The following is a 21,891-nucleotide window of genomic DNA, read 5'->3' as shown; positions in this document are numbered from 1 at the left end:
ATCCTGGACAAAGTGCTTTGGTGTAATGCTGTAAACGCAGTAACTGAGTCTGGAAGGAGTGGCCTCTTTGGGGAAGATAGTTCGAGTGTTAGAAAGTAGAGGTTCAGTGGTAGGAATGTGAGTGATTTAATTGAAGTATCTACTTTAGGAGACCAAAGTTCTGTGGGAGCTAGAAGTAATTATTCCGCACTAGATAAGTGTTTACTGTCCAGGAAGGCCGATGTTTTACTAACATAACTGTGCTACAGAACTGAATCTAGGTTTCTATTCATAAATGTCACCATGATTGTATTAGCAAGGAAATGCTAGTGAACTACCCCAAATAATATACGATATTCCTAAAGGAACTAATCTAATATGTGTTTCTTTGTAAGACACAGATGACTTCGACTCCCATTGTGTTTCCACCGTGTGTGTATTAGCCCTTAGTCTGGACTGTTGGCCATGCACATGGACTTTTTAATGGAACAATTTTATGCTCACCAAGCTATTCTGTTTTACTAAGTCACAATTATTTTTTTGCTACCTACTTGTATGTGAAAATAAAATCGCATCCAAATAGTACTTAAATAAAAGTTTCAAAACTGAAATATTATATCAACTAAGGTTAAATATGTAATTGATTTGGAGTCTCCTGTACAACTCTGTTAATTGAAAACCATATTTTTACACTTTTATTGTTCCTAGAGTGAATTACTGGAACTTAAGCGACAGCAGCAAGAGGAAGAAAGAGCCAGAATGCACCAGTCTGAACAAAGGAGGTACAACTGGCCTATAAAATAAGCATTTATGGTTAAATCAATTACATATAAAATTTTTGCAATGCTTTAGGAAAGCGCTATAGTAATACTAAATATAATTTTGTAATCTATGTTACAATTTATTTGAAAGACTGAGAAAGAGGGAGAGGAATTTTTCATCTCTTGTTTCATCCTCCAAATACTCACATGGCTGGGACTGGGCTAGGCCAAAACAGGAGCCAGAAACTCAGTGAATGTCTCGCACATAGTTTGCAGGGACTCAGGTACACGAGCTGTCTCCTGCTGCGTCCAAGGCTGTACATTAATAGGAACTAGGGATGTGACAGCTGGGAGTGGACGAGGGACTTGAACTCAGATCTGATGTAGGGTATGGGTGTTCCAGGGAGAGTTTTAACCATTAGGTTCAATGGCCCATGTTATCTTTAAATCTTTCTTATTAGGGAATAGTGTATGTGTAAAGTAGACACACTGCTGCGTATCTATGTATACATATAAGTGTGTACATACACAGCAACAGGCACACGCAATTTCCCATTTTCCTGGTTAAGTTGCATGTTAAATTCATGTTAGGAAACTGACTTGTGCTCCCCTGACTTGTGTTTATTTAGAGATTCAGTTTGCTTTGCATGGGGCAAAGCATTATAACCCTTTGGAATGATGCTTCAACATTTGTAAGCCACTTTAGGAGAACTGAATTAGTATAGATAGTCTGATATTCATGCTTGAGTACAAAAGCTGAGACAAAAGTTCACTAAATCATTATATAGTGACTAATACATTAGTGGAAAAAATCTTAAGACAGAACCATTAAGTAATTTTTATAGTGTCAGTATTCCCTGTCTTATTAGATCATGTAGGGTGTTAGTCATGGAGAGCCCCTATAGAATGTTACTTTCAAAGTCAGTGCCATCAGCCAGCATATTTAAATAATATGTTGCATATTAAATAATATACTGCAAAATAATCTCTGCATTATTTTGCTAGGATCGTCCTTTGAGGGCATGCTTGAGTGTCTTGGGGGAGTTTAATGAAAAGGCTGTTATGATTTACAGGAACAAATTCTTTTGAAAGTGAATATCATGTCTTACATATAGGCTTCCTGTTATCACTAAAATGTATTGTTAAGCTATGATGGTTTCATTTTGAAAATAAGGGACTTCACAAAGTGCTGGGTGGAGGCACCCAATTCTGACTGGTCCCATTATGCTGTACAGACACTTATATTCTTTTGACCATGCTGCCACCATAGTTCAGGCAGAAGAGTTTTTGAATGTTGTACATGAATACACGAGTTCACCTTTGGTTTAAAGGGCATCAAACCTCTGGCCCTTGGGTTAGGCTCTTTTGAGGAGTTAGATTTGGGGGAGTAGCAAGACTGCTGGCTGCCTATTTATTATAAACTAAACAACAAATCAGTTTTTTTTTTTAAATTGGCTTGTATTTTGTTTCTGAAATGCTTTCTGTTTTTTTTTTTTTAGCCTTGGTATGGAATTTACATAATGTTGTTTGCTGGTAGTAACTCATTTTATGGGTTTCTGAGGATTAATTGGATTGTAAGGCTTTAAATTTGTTAAAGATAGCAATCTGTTACATTAATAGATGCCATCACTAATAATTTAATTTTTGATGGGTACCCAATAAAAGTACAAGTAAATCATTTGTAGGATAATGATCACTTTTTGGCATAGGAATGTATATATAAAAAACTATATGTATATATATAACTTTTTTAAAGTTATTTATTTGAGAGTAATGAGACAGAGAAGCAGACACAGAGGTGTTCCAATTTTTGGTTCACCCCCCACATGCCCAGAGTGACAGACTGGACTGGAGCTGAAGTGGGAGCTGGGAATGCAGTCCAGGTCTCCTGTGTAGAAAGCAAGAACCCAACTCCTTGAGTTACCCCCTGTTACCCCTGTTACCCCTCTTACTCCCATGGTTCACATTAGCATGAAACTGCAGTTAGGAAGGAGAGCCTGAGCTGGGACTTGAGCTCAGGCACTGCAGTGTAGACGTGGACATTTTTAGAAAAGGTTTATATATTTTTTATTTGAAAGTCAGATATACAGACAGGAGAAGAGATAGAAAGGAAGATCTTCCATACAATGTTTCACTCCCCAAGTGGCTGCAATGGCCGGAGCTGTGCTGATCCGAAGCCAGGAGCCCAGAGCCTCTCCAGGTTTCCCACACTGGTGCAGGGTCCCAAGGCTTTGGGCCATCCTCGACTGCTTTCCCAGGCCACAAGCAGGGAGTTGGATGGGAAGCAGGGCCACCAGGATTAGAACAGCTGCCCATATGGGATCCTGGCACATGTGAGACAAGGACTTCAGCTGCTGGACCACTGCGCTGGGCCTGAGATGTGGAAATCTTAGCTACTAGGCCAAATGCCCACAGTCCACTCCATTTTCGGAAGCTTGATTCTCAGTTTAAATTTTATTTTCATGTCACTAAATACCTAAAATTAGTGGAGCTGTTTATTTTGTATACCTGATCTTTTTTGTTTGCTTGTTTCTTTTTATTGATTGTAGTTCAAGGTAGATCTAGATTCAATTCATGATAAAATTTCTCTGGATAGGAAACTTAGAAATTGATTCTGAAATTACTCACCAGGATTTAATAGATGGATATTCTATTTCCTTAGTACACCTTTTGAAAAGAGCTTTCATTTGTGTTGTATTTCAAGTTTACAGTGGGCATTCCCATGTTATATGACAACAGTCAATAAATTCTTGTGGAAAACAGCCATGTGGGTGTGGCGGATGTAAGCTAGGTTTTCCACTAGTGTCAAAAATGCAGTGGAGTTTCTGTTGCTCAGAACTTTGTCCCACAGCAAACTCAACTCTGCATTTTATATTCAAAAGCTTGTGGGATTTGTAGTAAGCTTCTCAACATATCCTGATCCCATTACACTTGAATTTGCCCAAATATGGTTATTTGAGTAAAAGACAGATGTAAGAAATCCAGAGAGGAAAGACAGAGCCCCAGGGTCAAGGGCTTGAAGGAGTCTGGGCCATGAGATAAGCCCTAGAATGATCAGAAATGATTTACTGAGATTGGGGCCATCTCCAAATAGCACTTTATAAAAATCTAAATTAACCCTTGGGTGGAAACCCAGAGTTCACATTGGACAGTAATAAAATGCAAATATTGTTTAAAATTAATAAACACAACCACAAGCTGGAACTTCTGTAGCCTTCTTCGATTCTTGATGGGAACCAAGAGAATCTCTTTTCCACTCATGGTCTCTGACTGATTCATATTGCAGAGAAGGGGCCAATAGAGGGTACCTCCAGAGTATTAATAAGAGCTCAGCTTTGGGAACATCTTCCTAGTGACTTATGGTCAGAAGTGAACCCTATTACCTTGTGTATTTATGAGCAGCCGTCAACCCTCGTGGTAACAAGGAATGGAGAGCAGCAGCTGTAACTGCTGTCACTGCCACAGGCAGAGGTGGGGACCAGGTGCCTGAAAGATTCATTTGTTCAGTATTTACACTGCTGGTGCATACTCTGATGGGAGTAAGAGCGAACAAAGCCTAAAGGGAGAGAGACACAGAAGTCGGTAATTGAACATTCAGATGATTTCAGATAGGGAGACCCGTATCAGAGTGATGGTAAGGGGGCAAGTAAGTGGAAGTGATAGATGATTTAGAAAGAGCTCACTGAAGAGGTAGCACCCAAGGACAGGGAGAAAGCAGCCACACGGAGACTGGGGGCAGAAACATACATGGCTAAGCACCCCCACTCCCTTAGCCCCACAATATCAGGGACAGAAGCAAGTGCAAAGACTAAAGTAGGAATCAGCGTGACCTTTTTGAGGCCCAAATGATTGGAGTATGTGTAAAGAATGAAAATAATATGCCATAAGTCAGGGAACAAGGCAGTGCATGATTGTGTATGCCATGATTTCAGACCAATGGTAAATCATGAGAGGTTACCAAAAAAAGAAGAAAAACAGACATGATGTCTTCCTGACCTGAGTAAGGTTCCTGTGTGGAGAATGGATTACAGAGAGGGGAACGAACGCAATAGAAAGGTGAGAGATGACTGTGATCTGAACCAGGTGCCATTTCATGGAAAGAAACAGGTAAGTTCAGGATGTGTTTCGGAGGTAGCACAAACAAGATCTCCCATGGTTTGGACGCAGAGTGGAACGTGGTATGATATGCTGAGAGAAAGCCCATCTTCACCACTGACTGTAAGACTGGATAAAAGCATCCCTAGCAGGATGGGCAGTCCACCAGCTGCGTTGCTGAGTAGGGATCAGGGTAAGTTTCTGCTTGCTGAACATTCAGGTCTCCAGGATCGTAAAATACTGTCCAGTATGCATGCTGAGAGATTAAGAGGAGACTTAACTCTTTGCAGTCTGCAATGACTGGGCTTGAGTGGAATGTATGGCAAGGGGTGGGGTAAGGGGGCAGCTCATGGATAACTGATACATCACCACTGCCTGATGGATATGAAGTAGCTCAGTAACCGGGAGTTCAACTGGGTTGACATAGGCTCAGCATCTTTTTTTTTAAAAAAAATTTATTCATTTTATTACAGTCAGATATACAGAGAGGAAGAGAGACAGAAAGGAAGATCTTCCATCCGATGTTTCACTCCCCAAGTGACCACAACGGCTGGTATGCGCTGATCCGAAGCCAGGAACCTCTTCCAGGTCTCCCACATGGGTGCAGGGTCCCAATGCATTGGGCCGTCCTCGACTGCTTTCCCAGGCCACAAGCAGGGAGCTGGATGGGAAGTGGAGCTGCCGGGATTAGAACCGGCGCCCATATGGGATCCTGGGGCTTTCAAGGCAAGGACTTTAGCTGCTAGGCTACGCCGCCGGGCCCTAGGCTCAGCATCTTGACACTGAGCAAGCACCAACAAGTGGCCTGCCGGCTGGCTGTAGCACACAACCATTAATTTCCCTAAAGTTCCCACTGTTGTTAGCTTGTGGCCATTGGCCATGACTCTTTTGCCAATCGTTATGACTGAAAAGGAGGCTGATACCACTGGTTCCCATCTTCACTTCTGCCTGCTAACCTGTACTGAATGCCTGCTATGTCCCAGACATTGTGGTTCCACCTCAGAGGAGCTCCTAGTCTTATTTCCACCATTCCTAAGTACAGATGTGCATGTCTGTGTATATGCAGATTTGATGTGTTGGTCAGTGATGGGCAGCGCCTATCCAGTTGTCCTTAAGATGGTAATGGAGCTGAAAAATTCTGATCGCTTAGAGGATTTACATTTTTCTATGTAGATATGTTTACATATATAAACATATTGTGTTATAAATGCCTACAGTGTACAGATTGGTATCAAGTCACTCTGTGATGTTTGCCCAATATCAGGTTTGCTTAAGGACACATTTCTTAAAATGAATTCCCATTTCACTAAGCAGTGTGTTGCTGTACTCTGTTCCTAATGCAATGCTATTTTCCTGGCTTCCAAGTTCCTAACTACTCAGCCATATATGGGCAACACAGAATATGGTTATTGCCTTCACATTTTTTAATTGAAAATTTCAATATGAGACAGAGATCCATAAAGCGATTACTTGGACTAATTATTAATTATGAAACGGCCATCTAAACAAACAGCTCCAGCAATAGAATATAGTCGTTGTTGGCCTGGCCTTTGTGATAATCTTTTTTTTTTTAAAGTTTATTTATTTATTTGTACAACAAAGTGACAGAGAGACCTTTCATCTGCTGGCTTACTCCCCTAATGGCCACAAGGTCAAAGTTGGGCTAGTCCAAAGCCAGGAACCTAAAATTCCATCTGGATCTTAAACATGAGTGGTGGGTACCTAAAGTACTTGAGCCATTATCCATTGCTTCTAGAGCTTATGAACCATTAGTTGGGATTTGAACTGGCACTCTATATAGGATGCCTGTGTCCCTTATGGTGGCTTAACATACAGCCCCACAACATCCTTCCTGTCCTGCCTTTCCTGGCAATATTACCTCCTATGTGCTTTATGAAATTGGTTGCTGCAAGTGTTACAGAACATCAGGAAGAGAAGCATCCAGCCATTCTTTTGAAAATTTAAATTCCCATTTTTAGTATATGTGTTGCCGAAGCGAGCACGAAAATCTAAATTCCCTTCTGATATTTCCTTCTTCTTCTGCTCTTACATTTGCCTTGTACTTTTAACTTCTGCAGCTTTCCTTGGCATGACTGACAAATAGGGCATATGTTTTGGATGAGTAATGTCATAGAACCACATGTGGGTCTTTGCGTTTTGGTTCTTGCTGCTGCTTCCGTCTTTCCTCAGCCCTGGGGTTCAGTCCTGGCCTGGCCCTGGGAGATGCAGTTAATTGAGTGACTAAGGTTCTTGCAGTCTTGGTAGAAGGTGAGGGATTGAAACTCTGAATGAAGAAGCATTTATGCCCATGGGGTGATGTTTTGGCCTAGTGGTCAAGATGCCAGTGTCTGGGATCAAGTGCCTTGGTTTAAATCCAGCATGAACTCCTGACACTAGCTTTCTGCCAGTATAGACGTTTGGAGGCAGCTATGGTGATTCAGGTAACAGTCCCTGCCTCACACAGAAGAGACCCCATGTGAGTTCCTGGTTCCTGGCTTTGATCCCAAAAGCGGCAGTTGTGGACATATGGGGAGGGAAAGAGCAGGTGGGAGCTCATTCTTCTCTGTCTCGCAGACACATAAATTAGAAGAAAAGCAACGGTGTGCCCTCTGTGGCCTAAGCCAAGCCTGGCATGAGCCACAGTACAAGTCTGTTGATAGCATGGCCTATGGTTAATGTGAAAAAGCAGCTTTGCAGATTTCTTCGAAGCTGAAAGGGGAAGCAGTCCCCACAGTCGGTTTTTGCAGCACATTAGCTGCTCTGAAATCTCTTTGCCGGAAGCATGCTTTCTACTTACATGCATTTCTCATTGTTTTAAAGGGTAAATAATGCTTTTCTGGACCGACTCCAAGGCAAAAGTCAAGCAGGTGGCCTCGGGCAGGCTGCAGGCTGTTGGAATACGAATAGTGGTAACAGCTGGGTGAGTTTTTCTTTTTCCTTAAAAAAATCTTTAAAAGTCAAGGAATAAAAACAAGAATTAAAAAAAAAATATGTTGTGGCCTTCTTCCAGGTCTTGTTTTTTTGGATATGCTGTTCAGCTGTGTGATGGTCGGTCGGGCAGAGTGATTTCTGTAAACCTCACAACAGCATGTGAGAGAACAAAGCAGTCCAGATTTCAGCTCTGGCCAATCACAGTCAAAAATGACACCTGCTCTGGGTCCCCAGTGTGATGACCTTGCAAATGTGGGATTTTCATCCCTCCTTGCCCCAGTCTACAACAAAATCAAATGAACACTCTTATTTTTCAGGACGATTTGAAATAACTGTGGTTATAAAAATCGTAAGCATTCTCTAGTAACATATTCCTTTAGTAAAGCTAGCACGTCGAAGAAACCAGTATTTAATTTTTCACCACAAAATGACTTTTTTTTTTAAAAAAAGAAACCTTACAGCAAAAGGTACTTCTTGAAAATGAGAAGTCCTCACATATATCTGTGAAGAAAACCTTATAGCAGTGCCGTAGTGTGTGTGCAACGTACATATTTTGTGTGTACAGTTTGTTACTGATGCAAGACCAAGGCTTCGGGCTGTGTGGTGGTGAAGCCTGCAACGTGCGCAGAATCAAAACTGAGTTCTGTCAGTTTTACTGTTTAATTGAAGCTCTAGTGCCTGTGTATTTACTAAAAATATATGTGTGGCAGCAGAATGGTGTGTGTGGAGAGCGAGTGGGGGAGAGGGAGCAGATAGAAATGTTTGAACTGGAAATATACAATAGAGCACTTGTTGACCTGGTAACTCTAGAAGACGTTGCCTTTTAAGAAATACTTGAGGGGGAAAAAAAAAACAACCAAAAAACCAAAAAATCATTTTTGACAAGTCCATCTTTCATCTGTGAGAGAAGTCTTACATGCAGTTTTCCTTGAAAGGCATCTATTAATGAAAATCAGTGGATGGATTTTCCAAAATTCACATATTGAAGATATTTGACCATAGGTGAAGTTGCAGAGAATGCTCCCTAGATTTGTCTACTCACCACTTGCACTGTTATCTCATTATGGCTTAGGGACAAAAGGCAAGATAAGGCAAGGTCCATATTTGGACCTTATTTCAATGTAAACCTAAGTGACTTCATTCAATCATATAAAATTAGTTACCAGCTATATATGTTTGCTACTCCCAGATTTCTGTTTCTAAGTTAGAGCTCCTTCCAGTCTCTATACTTGTATCCAGTTGCCTCCTCAGTAGCTCTACTTAGCTATGTAACAGACATTTCAAGCTTACCAGGTCTAAAACTTTGATCCTCTTCACCCCACTGTTCTATCTGCACTTTTTCCTGTTTTCCAAACAGTACAAACTTTTCTCATATTTCAGATATTCTCCAAAATCAGTAAGTATGTGAATGCAAGTTTGAATGAAAATCAGACTGTACATGGAAAAAATACACCTTGTAACTCATAACATTGATTCAAAAAAGACCCAAAATTTTGACAGGCTTGGTACTGATACTCTTTTTTTTTTTTTTTTAAAGGAAAGCTATTTTCAATTTGTAAGTCAGAGGCAGAGACAAAGAGATCTTCCCTCCATGGTATCATTTCCCAAATGCTTGCAACAGCTAGGAGCAGGCCAGACTGAAGCCAGCAGCCAGGAACTCAACCTAGATCGCTCACATGGGAGTCAGGGACACCTGCTGCCTTCCAGGGGTACGACAACAGGAAGCCATAATCTGAAGCAGTTAGGACATGAACCTGAGCTGTCAGATGATGATGGTGTCCCAGATGGCATCTGAACTGGCACTGAACACCCATCTCAGGACTGATTATTTGAGAAGCACAGTATAGCCCAATCAAATTGAATTTATCCTGGAAATACAACTGTGGTTTATTATAAACAAACTACTGAGATAATTTATCCCATAAATTAGAGGGAAAAAATCTACATAATCATCTCAAGAGATAGAAAGCATTTGATAGATTCCAGTACTCATTTATGGTAACAAAAATCTTGGCAAAATAGAAATTCAGAGGACATGCCTGCATCTAATAAAGGACCCAAATCCTCTAATAATGAAAATGCATCCAAACATTTCCTATGAATTAGATGTAAGTAAAAATTGAAAAGGAAATATAAGTGTAAATCACAGTTGATACCATTATCTACAAAGAAAATCCAAGCAAATTTATATTCAAATTATCAACAAGGCTCAAGAATAATGGTAGATATATAAAAAATAATTTTGTTTCTATGAAAAATAAAAGATTATTTTTATGTTTCTACATAAAAATAAAAGAGAACTAACCAAAAATACACACGACCCTTTGTTAAAAATGTTATAAAATTCAATGGAAAGATACTACGTAATAAGTTAAAGTTATATCTTGTTGATGGATGTGATGAGCTGTCAAATAGCCTATCAGTTTATCTATGTTGTAAGTAAAGCAAAGAGCCAAAAGTTGCCAAGGCACTCCTGAAGATTAAGATAATAGATGTGGGAACTTAGTTAAGTATTGAATGTAATATGCAGTTAGGAGACCCCATCATTTCTGGAATCAATATGCATCTCAGTAGAGGTCAAGCATATCACTTCAGGAAAAGACTCCTTCACAATTGTTGTCGTGATAATTAAACGTTCACATGAAATTAGGCCTTTTCCTAACACCATTGCACAAAATAAATTCCATATGAATTAAAACCTATACATACAAAGGAAGACATTTTGATTCTAGGAGAGAACAATAGAGATTATATATAAAATTGATTTGGGGAAGAATTATTTTTGAACCTAAAGTACAACCCCCCAAAAATATTTTATATCTACATTAACATTTAAAAATCACAGTTCACTGAAGAATCCCAAACGAAAGTTCAAAGAGAAGCCATAAACTAATCTTTTGTTTAGGTTATGTTTTGCAAATGACAAATAGACCGTAGTTGGTATTTAAAATATACTAGGAAAGTGTCATCAATTTAGACACTAGTAGGTGAGGTTTGGGCCTCCTAGAAGCCAACTCGTGATTGAGTCTTGGAGGAAATATTGGAACTGACAAGAAACCAAAGACAGAAAAGAGAAGGAAGGTAGAAAACATGATATAATTAAGATGAACACCAAAGAAAGAGGCAGCTGTTTCTTGCAATGTTGCGTAGACACTTAACAGAATCTGTGTAAATGATGAGTGGACAGACATTTGTTTTCTGAAACATCTTGAAATCCCAGTCTTACATAAATCAACCTATCCACTTACTCTTTAATAATGTATAATTGCTTCTATACCCTTAAAATGTGTTTTGATGTTCTAAAGTCCCCTGTTAGTTTTCATGAGGCACCTAGGGTGAAAAAAAATTTTTTTTTTTAAATCGCTACAAGTAGGTGAGAACTTTTGAAATGCTGTGGAAATTCTACATCCTTGTTTTCAAGTACGGGTAAACATTGCCCATGACCTAGGAGGCAACCTAGGATTTTAGTTAGAACAAACAGTGGTAATCTGTATCCCAGATGTAGCTTGGCCAAGTAGTGTTGGAAGTCTGAAAATTCCATGACCATTTGCACGTGGTGGGCGTTGGGACTCATTGGTCTGTCTGCCTGCCTCTAGGTTCTCTTAGAAGTCACCTTCCTATGGCATAGTTCAGACTAGCTTTCCTTGTCTTATTTCCATTTAAATTGTTATGCTGCACCATGTATTCATCCTGTCCTTGCTGTAAACCTGGAGGCAGATAACATCATATGGAAGCACTGTGTTTGCGACCCTTGTGAGGCTCTCTCCAACACAGCCAATGAGAGAGTTCACTACAAACCACTGCACTCTTCAGATGCCATTTTGTGAACCAAAGGCCATGTCACAAGCATGAAATCATTTTGTTAGTCCTTTAAACCACTAAAAGAGGAATCATTTTAGCCTGATGGTGGAAAGAATGCTGTTTAATTGAAAGATTTTGTTTTGGACAACAGAGATTTAGAATTAGATGTTGCTGTTGATGGTAATTTTTGTCTCATTTTTCTTCTAGGGTGAATGAGAAATGGTCATTCCCATCTGGCCTTCATCAACTGACCTTGAAAAACCTCCTGTGATGCCTTTCTTTAATGTGATTTTGTTCAACCTCCGTGTCTTTAACCTTGGTTTCTGCTGCCCACACACTCTCCTGAGCAGGCTGGGACGACAGGCATCTTACTGTCATCACCGATGCATGGTTGTAAGAACTGATTACAGCACTTACAGTTAACCTCCATTGCCAGGGAAATGTTATGTTATTTTTCTAATTGGTTTTGCCTGTTAGTAGAAGAGTAATTGGAGCATTGTTAATATGACAAAGAAAGGGGGAATCCCTTAATCCACTCAGGTTAGTAAAACCTGTGGGTGCTACCAGGCTTACCTCTCTAAGCCACTGATTCTCAGGTGAGGTTTGTGGATATTTTGGTTTTTTGATATTTGATATTAAGGTTTTTTGATATTTTCCTTAATTTACAGTATAAATATCACCAAAATAAGAAATGTCTTATGTGCTTTTAAAGAAAATATAAATAAGTCTTGGCGACCTTATATAAATTAGCTGCTTTAATAAACAGTTCTTGAATTTTCATTCTCTTGAGGGGGTCTCATTTTAATATTCTCCTTTAGGGTCCATGTCGTGCAGGTGTGTGTTTATCACGGTGATGACGTCGTGGTTGGGATGCTCGCGTCCCAGCTCAGAGCACTGCTGTTGTGTTCTTGCTTCCTGCCAGTGCACATCTGGGAGGCAGCAGGTGGCGGCTCAGATATTTGGCTTCTTTTCCAGAAACAGATAGGAGTTCCTGGCTTTTGGTTTTGGCCTGGTCCAGCCCTGACTGATATTTAGGCAGAATGAATCCATAAACGGAAGATCTTTCTCTTTCAAATGAAATGCAACTAGATAAAAACCACTGTGATCATGATTAGATCTTGCTTTGATCTTGATTTACTTTCTAGTGTTACTCTCCTGATCCTTACAATGGGACAGTTTATTTCCTAAAAGGTTTTTTTTTTTTTTTTTATGAAAATCAACTGGACACAGACAGTGACGGCTTATGTGGCTTGTGGGTATTTTAGAAACTTGCTGTTTCTTTGCTATTTTCTATTGCTCATGCAATAGACTTTCCTGTTCACTTCTGTGACCTTGAACAAGTGCATATAGAGTAGAATACAAAAATATTGATTTTTTCATGCATCATCATCTAGCCTGTCTTCTCTTACCCCCGCTCATGTTATACAGGGAAGTACTGAGTTCAACCTAAGCATTAAGCCTGCAAAGAGCAAATCATTCTTTAGGTGTACAACTAATAGAGTTTGTAGCACTAAGAAATCTATGATACCAGTTGCTCTGTTGAAATTAGCTTTTCACATTTCTAAATACAGGGAAACATTGGGATTTAAAATTCATGAAGCAAGACACAGGCTGGAGCCTCCACTTTGGGCAAGGGCACATGGCAGAAAGGCCACATTCAGTAGCGCAGGGGCAGCTGGGAGCAGATGGTGCCCAGGCATTTCACTGGGGATAATAATGCAGATATTCTTGGTTTTCCTCTTCTGTGCCAGCTGAAGCTCTGTAAGTGCTGTTGACAACAATGTAAAACGTTTGGTCCATTTGCAATCCTTGTCCCTGCCTCTCGTGGGGAAAACAAAATCCCTCTGCCTGTGTGGGAAACACGGCCAAGCTGACTACATGCATGGCTGTCGTGGGCATTTTACTGCTCTGGCGTTTTGCAACCATTCCTGCCCTACACCTGCCAGTCTGGCCTGCTTGCAGTCATGTGCTCGTTTTCATGTCTGTCCTTCCTATGCCTAACATGGGGAAAGGACTGTTCATTGGGGACACTCAGGGAAGTAGGTATCATTTTCTTTTCCACTGCCTGATGTTACTGTTCTTGTAAACAAAGGTGTTATTCCATTGCTTTGTTTGTTCAAATTGTACAGATATGTACATTATGGCTTCATGACTGAGATAAACTAGCACACCTGTGGGTTTTGAACATCTTCCTTGAACAATGTTCTATGTGGACAGAGGGAACTATGAAATAAATGGGAGAGGCTGTCTTTGAGAAGCTACCATTTTGTTTTTCATATTTTATCTGCCCTGTCGGGCCAACTGGATTGGAACTTGACTTGTAGATAATTTGGGGTAGGGTATTTCAAAATATCAGTCAATATTATTATGTGTTTAAAATATTTTCTTTCTGAGAAAAAGAAAACTCTGAAGACATGAGTGTTTATAAAAATAGCTTGTGTATTGGAACTTCAGATAAAACAGGTGAGCAATAAAAAGAAAAAGTGTACTGAAAATTATTCATAGATAATCACAGTTAATATTTCAATGCAAAGTTAATATTTCAATTTCTGTTTTTTATTACTTTTAAATAAGTAGTCCCTCACATCTGCCTGGATTAGTAATGTTCTTGATCATGCTACGTTTCAATCCAGGCTCTAAGCTAATGAGGGTTCTGTGTCCCCTTGTACTTGCCCTGCAGCAAAGCAAAGAGACAATTAAAAGCTTTCTTTTTTTCTTAAGCTTTTTGAAAAATTGTAGTTTCAATGATACAATTTTATAAGTATAAGAATTCCTCCCTCCCCTCCCCAATCTCCCTGCCCATTTCCTCTCCCTGCCATTTCACCGATAACATTACAGTATATCGCCCTTTATTAACAGTTACAGGTTTAATGTTCTGCTATTTATGTGTATCCTGGTATTGTAAGCATAGGCAAAGATAGAAAACCTAGTATTGTCAAGGTATATTTAACTCTTTTATTGGGTATATTCATATATTCATATATTCATAGGTGAACTGTGTAATGCGGACTAGCATACCAGGAATTGGAGCTATACTGCACTACACATCTCTTCTGCTGAATTAAAGGACTCTCAATTAAATGCTTTCCCCAGGAAATGTCACCTGCTGTTTGAGTTCATCTTTCATTGGCCAGATCAAATCCCTGCCTTTAAGGGGTATGAGAAATAGAATGCTACCATGTCTCAGGAGGAGGAAGGAAACCAGGACTGGAAGTAGAACTAGAGCATTTTAAAGTAATCCTGGCCACCCCAGGAGATGCAAATTATGACTGAAAAAGTGAGATTAAAATGGGGAAGCTCAAAATAAAAAAAAAAATATGCATGTCTTAAGATGGAAGATACATATATATGAAGATGAAAATATACATATATATGCACACACACGTACAAAACAATAGCAAAAGTCCAGTTTAGTTCAAAACCTAAGGAGGTGCAAGTATACACTAGGCACTGTGCTAGGCTTGGAGACCACGAAGTTACAAACCAGATATTTTAGCTCTAATCTAAGTTAGGGATACACACTGATTATGTAAGGAAAAGATGAGATAGGAACTGTGAAAAAATACCGTAAGTGGGATGTATATGACAGGGATGCAGTGTAACGGTTTTGTGTGCTTTATCAAGTAACTCAAGTGTTGGAGAAGTTATCAGTAGGGAATGGATCCACAGTTTTGTTTTAAGTAAATCATGAGTGGTCCCATAGAAGACAGATTTGAGGGAGGCAAGACCTGAGTCAGAATAACCATTTAGGATGTTGGAGGTGACTCTATTAGATGGGTGACCCATGAGAATGGTATATGGATGTGGATGGGGAGTCGGGAATGGGACTATGGACTTGGAATATAAATAAGCAGGACCTTCTAAGGGACTGAATGTAGACAGTGACAGGTTACAGATGAGTTTCATATTTATGTCCTTAGTGAATCCTCTGTTGGTGATGTGGCGACATAGGCAAACTGTGGCATTTCAGTACAAAGGAGCCCTGATAGGGTTAGTTAAGACTTTCTAAGGCTGTAAGCCTTGGTCTGGAGCTTTGTCTTGTTGTGTGGCACCTAGCGCATCTATAATCCAATGAGGAACTGTTAAATGAGTAGATTTGATGGAGGAGTAAGACTTTCACAGATGGAAAAAAAATAAATTTGGCAGTGGTTGGTGGGATATAGGGACATTGATGAAGAGAAAAATAGAGTTGCAGAGACAGTAGTGAGTGTGGCTGGGAAGGCAGAGCATTAGTGGATGAATATGGTTGCTGCTCAGTGTGAAAGAAAGTGGAAGTTCAGATGTAGGAGAAGAGAAACCTCCTAGAAATAGCTTGTCTTAATGTTATGGGATTATTCACAACTATTACACAACCCCAGGTGTGACAGTAAAGTTTGGAGAGACCTGAGATGAGACAAGCTGGTCAGACGTTATGGACAACCCCCGGCCCTGCCAATGGCAGCTGTTAGCCCAAACCAAAGGGCTGGCCTTTTCTGTTTGTGGGACAAATAGAGTGCTGGCAATGTCTGTCCTTTAATCCCCACAGATGGTTAGCATTACCATGAATGGTAGTGTCTTGGAAGAGAAAGCACAACTGGGTTGCTTGAAAATATGGGATTCTAGCCTGCCATTTACCAGAGTCTAAATCCCTTAAATCCATATCTACATTACAGGATAGTCTTAGACAAACTGGTGGTGTGAATTTTTTTGTTTTTATTTTTTAATGATACAGTTCTATAGGCTCAGCGATTTTTCCTTCTACCTTCCCCATTTCCTCACCCTAATGTTTTCCCCATGGTATTAAAACAGTATAGTCCTGAAGAGATGAAAATTAAAAAACAAAAACAAAATTCCTGAGATAGAGTTTCCGCTGGACTTTGTTGGTGAGATACATCTCCTATAGGCAACAAACAGATGGGTTTTGTTTTTCTTTTTAAATCCAGTCTACTTATCTATGACATTTGTTTGATGAATTTAATCCATTTATATTCAGGGTTAATATGAATGGGTGGTAATTTGATCCTGTCATTTTAGCAATGGGTTGTTAACTGATTGTTATTTTACTAGGATGTTCTTCACATTTCAGCATCATTTTCTTCAAAAAGATTATTGATTTTCTTTTTCATTTCTTCAGCAACACATTAGTTATTCAGTAGCATTTTTTTAAACTTTGTGGCAATTTTAATTTCTTTTTTCTTCCTTTTGTTGATTTTGTATTGTGGCTTTTCATTTAAGGAGATATATACTAACTGTGTAAGAGACACTAGCATATCCAGATATGAGGATACAATGCAGTATGCATCTCTGCTTCCAGACCAAAGACAGATTCCCAATGAAACTTTTAACTGTATCTTAACAATAGGATGTTGGACTCTCTTCCATTGTCCATGCTCGCAAGGATGGACATATGACTGTTTATGAAGAACTACAGTAATATAGGGGAACTCAGTGGCAGGGTGAGACTTAGGGAGGGGGGAAGGGAAATTCCAGGGCCTATGTAACTACATCATAAAATGATAATAATAAAAAAGTAAAAAAAACTTCAGCAAGTCACAAATCCATCACTGTTCTATTTAAGTGTATCATGGCATTATAGATATAGACAATGGTAGAAATTCTTGCATCCTATTGTCAAGAAATATTTAGCAGCCTCATTGGCAGTCCCTCTTAGATTTGGAGTTGAGGTGTATACTACAATGCTATATTCACTTCTTGGTATGCTAGTCTCCATTATATAGTTCCTCTAGCTGAATAAATACACACAAGTTTACCTATGTATCTACTGATCTTATATTTTTCTTGAAGGTTGCCTTATATCAGAGAGAACATATGATATTTGTCTTTTTTGGGTTGGCTTATGTCACAGAGCATAAAGGTCTCCAACTGGGACCACTTTGAAAGGTAAATGGGGGTGCCAGGTAGGTAATTGGCAAGATACATGTCATTAGTATTAAATAAGAAGATGCGTTCTCAACCCTTACTTTTTGTTATTGAAAATGTACTTCCTCCTAACTTGATGACCATTTTAGCAAGCCACATGGCTGTTTGGTTGTGGCCCTCAGCAATCTTTCTTTTCCCCCTTCCCTGCATCATTGATTGGCAAGACTTGTCAATTCCACTTCCACAATAGCCCCCACAACTAACTCCTTTCTTTCAAGTTCACTCTCACCCACTCTGTTTCCTGGGAATGTTCTTTTTTTTTATTATTAATTATTTTGCATTATGTGACAGTTTCATAGGCTCTGGGAATCCCCCCACCCCTCCCCATGCCCTTCCCCTATGGTGGATTCCTCCACCTTGTTGCAGTATTACAGTTCAAATTTAATCAAGATTCTTACTTTGCAATCATATACCAAGCATAGAGTCCAGCAACTTATTGTCCAGATGAATTGAACAGTTTCTTGGGGAGACCATTTCTGATCTGAAGGTAGAGCCGTCAGAGTATCATCCCAATCAATTAAGAGCTCCTGGGAATGTTCTTAAAGGGACCATCATCAGAAAGAGTTACCTCATCCTCCTGCCTCTTGCACTTCGCTTATACATAATGGAAATGATAGTTATCTTGTGAGGGAGTACTGATATTGTAGGATTTGTCCTAGCCAGATAGATAGAATGCTCAGATATTAACACTCGGAGAAGGAAGATCTTAATAAACTGATGAACTGAGCCAGATTCCACCCTGGCTGGCGTACACAGTAGTCAGGCTGGGGTCACCTCTGGAGAGGTTCCTTTGGGGACTCCCCCAGCTGCATCATTGAATTCAAAACTCTAACCACGATGAAAATGACAGGCTGTGTGGTCTGTTCATGAAGTGTGTGAGTCAGAACTGGGTCTCCACGGTTGCTGAGGCCTGTGCGATGGATGGCATACCCAGATGGGGGAGATGACAACCAGTGCGTTGAAGCCTACTAAGGATATCTAGCACCGTGGAGGGCGAAATAAAGTAGATAGCTATCCCAGCCAACTTTTGACATTGAATATCCGGGTGAGTGGAGACTCTAAGGTGGACTATGTCAGCCAATGTACCTTGGAAAGATTTCTTTAACCTTGCAGCAATGAAATCAACAGTATGTCAAAACTATCAAAACCACTTAAGGAGTATTCTTGCAACATGCTCCACATTGGGGACCCTGGATGACATTGCGTAGCTTCCCTCTTCCCCAGGTACTGATGCAGTTGGGTTACTGGGAGTGGCCCTCTCTCTTTTTCTCCCCACTTCTCCAGATACAGGAAGGAAAAAGGAGATTGGAAACAGTTGTCACATCTGCTTTCCCCCATTCCTTGACCCTCCCCACCCTAATTGGTGGTCCACAAGGGCATACATCCCGCTCAACTATGTAAACATTGCCAAAAAATAAAATAACCTTATCATTAAAACCAATCAATTAATTAATCGATTAAAAGGTTATCCTCAGAAGAGCAGACTCCATGGAATGCATAGGCTTCCAAAAGTACAATTCTGTGTTTGCTGTCACACTTATTTGCTGAAGACAAAATCAGACATTTACAGCCAATGTGGTTGCATGCTCCCTCTGAGAAATTCAGGCTTGAAAAGGATATGTGCCAGAAGGTGGAAGGTGAGGCCTGTTGACACAGATGTTATGAAAGAGAAGCCAAGGTCAGGAATAGAGCAGATGGACCAAAGACCAGAGTAAGCCGAGGCCTTTGAGGAATAAAGAGGCTAAGATAACGGAGAGCTTTCAGTTCAGAACTAGCACAAGGCAGAGCTTCAGTGCTTGAGGCCCATGGCATGATGTTGATGGATGGCATGAAGCAAGCAGAACTCCTTTCCTTCTATTTACTCCTGTCTTCTCTGTCAGGGAGAGTGATCTTTGGACTAAATAGGGTAGGATGAACATTGTTAGAAAATTGAAGCCCAAGATGGGTGATGAGATTTTGCCTGAGCATGCGTCCCCTGTAAATGAGCCCAAGTTTCTGACTCAAAATGAATTATAGAGCAGGAGTTTCTAGAAACAGCCACTCAGTTAAGCAGGAAGAGCTTTGAGGATGGAGGAGGGAAGAGAAGCAGACAGACCGGAGCTAGGCAAAGGGAATGTTAGAATCTCAGCGTGGGAAGAGCACTGGATACCTATGTACGTGGAGAGGGGCTTTGTGGTTACTTAAGAACTCTGATGTCAGACCCAGCTTATGTGTCCAGTAATGGATCCTCTTCCTTTATCCTTTAACAGATCCTTACTGTGGAGATTGCTTTACAGTTGTCAAAATACTACAGCCCTTTCTGTCTTCTGTCCATAAACTTTTGTTGAGTGCATGCTGCAGGAGGTCTTGAGAATGTTTATGGGAAAATTGGCATTTGTAACCTGTTTTTCATGAACCTTTTGAAGATGCTCTCAGGCATTGTTGGTCTGTGGGGAAACATAGGATAGAGTGCCTGGGCCTACGTGTTAGTACTCAACTTCAGGGAAACCATCTAAATTAGTTGCTAAGTAGAATTGGCAGGTTGAAAACCAGGAAAGGAATTTCTGCATTCTATTTTCTTTAGCCTTTTTTGGATGCAAGTTAATATTTTTAATGGCTCAATAAGTCCCTGGCCTTCTCCCTAGCTCTAGTGTTTCTTGAAGAATTAGAACTGTCTGAAAAACATAATCATCCAGGAAGATAAGGCTCTAACTCTTGCTTTCCGAGGAGGAAATGGGGTCTAACTTCAGCTGACTGTCCAACTCCAGCTGGCAAAGCCTGCTTAATATAATGGGATGCATTGACTTCACTGTAAGAGTGAAAATTCTTTCTTTGCAATCTTTTTATTGGAATGCTTGTGATGTGCATCACTTTCTGGCTTAATGCTTATTCAATAATAGAACTGTCTTGTTTCTCTTCTGACTCTGTCGATAGATTGGATTGGGAGTTTTTGATTTTGAGTCTATTTCTCCAAGAATGTCTACATACCAGACAGATACTGTGGATGTAGCATTCAATAAAATAAAAACTCTATGAAGCTTATATTCTAGGGGAGATTGGCACCTCTAAGAATAGTATCTAAGTAAATTCTCTGGTAAATGAGAAGGTACACATGCCACATAACTCATGTGAATGATTGATTACAATAAGGAGACGTAGTCTTAACAGGGAAAATGGGTGTCCCAAGGAGAAAGGGACAGATGCTCCTTGAGCAGTTGAGCATTTTCATGTTTGAGCTGAATATTGTCTGGTTTGGAAAGTAGCTGGTTGCTTTGGGGATGGAGCTGGTGTTCCAGGGAGTGGGAGATATCCGCTCAGATAGCACAGTACACTGGGCAAAGTCCAATTGATGACATCATCTCCCTTGATACCAGGAACAGCCAGAAGTAAGAATTGTTTCTTTTTTCTCTATCTCCTTTTCCTTGCTTCTCCCACCCTCTGTCTCCTCCTCCTTTTCTAAGCTCTTGCAATGATTAATAACTGCCAACTCACACTGAGCTCACCATCAGCTAAATCATTAACCTTTTCCACATGCATTGCCCCGACCCTATCACTCTACTCCTTGTTTGCTGAAATGCTTTTTATTCACAATATTCTGGTCTGAGTTTTTGTGTGTTTGCATTGTGCTGTCCAAGCCTGTGGTCCAGGAGGGCTCATGCAGAATGTTTGCCTATACTCCCAAAAAACAATGGGAGAGACACAGGTTTATTGTTATGGGCGTGGTCGATGCACGGTGCTGATCCGCCTTACCTTGTCAGACAGCACAGTGTTAGCTAGTAAACACTAAACAAGCACAGATGGTTCAAGGTCAAAGCAGCTGGGCACCTTTCCCTGTTGTGCTACAAGGGTATCAATTCAAGGACAGGAACCACAGCTGTATCCAGTTTACAGCCTTCCCCATCAGAACCTACTTAATATATTTATCCCAGAGAGAGTGGGAGTTATCCTGGAGGCCACCCCTGGACATAGTCTTCTCACAACAGTAGTGCTATGTGATGAGCTTCTCCTGTAGTATGGGTTTGTTGAGTTTTGGGTATGGGGTGGACACCTCTGGTGTGAGGGTCTTCATACCTGCCGGAGTGGTGAGATCAGAAAATCCTTGTTCCAGGGAGAAGGGCTGTGGAAGGTGAGAGTGACCTCCCTGCTTCTGCTGCTTCCCCCAAGTCCTTTGCTTTGAAATATTCATGTCTTGGAAAGGAATGTCCTCAATCCAGTCAACTTCTTTTTTTTTTTTTTTTCATGTGCACAAGAAACATAGAATAAAAGTAATTTAGAGGAGTGGTTGTTTGATCCAGATGAAAGCCACGCCTTCCAGTGTGCCTTCCATGCCTATATCTGTTAAGGTCATGCAGTCCTGGGGAGTATTTACTGAAACTTGAGCAGATTTGTATCTTCCAGTTTTCATGTGATCCATGATATCATATGG

General features: G+C 40.3%; 1 protein-coding gene across 2 annotated transcripts in view; it reads left to right on the top strand.

The window, feature by feature from the left end:
- The window catches only part of EPSTI1 (epithelial stromal interaction 1), a 111,946-nt gene extending 99,771 nt beyond the window's left edge, over positions 1-12,175 (top strand). For both annotated transcript variants that reach the window (XM_058670698.1, XM_058670697.1), the window contains 3 exons: positions 688-761; positions 7,656-7,755; positions 11,775-12,175. In XM_058670698.1, the coding sequence (XP_058526681.1) occupies positions 688-761; positions 7,656-7,755; positions 11,775-11,783 (183 nt within the window). In that variant the 3' untranslated portion in view covers positions 11,784-12,175. The remainder of the gene's footprint in view (positions 1-687; positions 762-7,655; positions 7,756-11,774) is intronic.
- Positions 12,176-21,891: the final 9,716 nt, after the last annotated feature.

This window comes from Ochotona princeps, chromosome 12 (genome assembly GCF_030435755.1).
Source record: "Ochotona princeps isolate mOchPri1 chromosome 12, mOchPri1.hap1, whole genome shotgun sequence".
In the NCBI taxonomy this organism is placed as follows: domain Eukaryota; kingdom Metazoa; phylum Chordata; class Mammalia; order Lagomorpha; family Ochotonidae; genus Ochotona; species Ochotona princeps.
The sequence above is the reverse complement of the archived record's forward strand: the minus strand, read 5'-3'. Positions and strand labels throughout refer to the sequence as shown.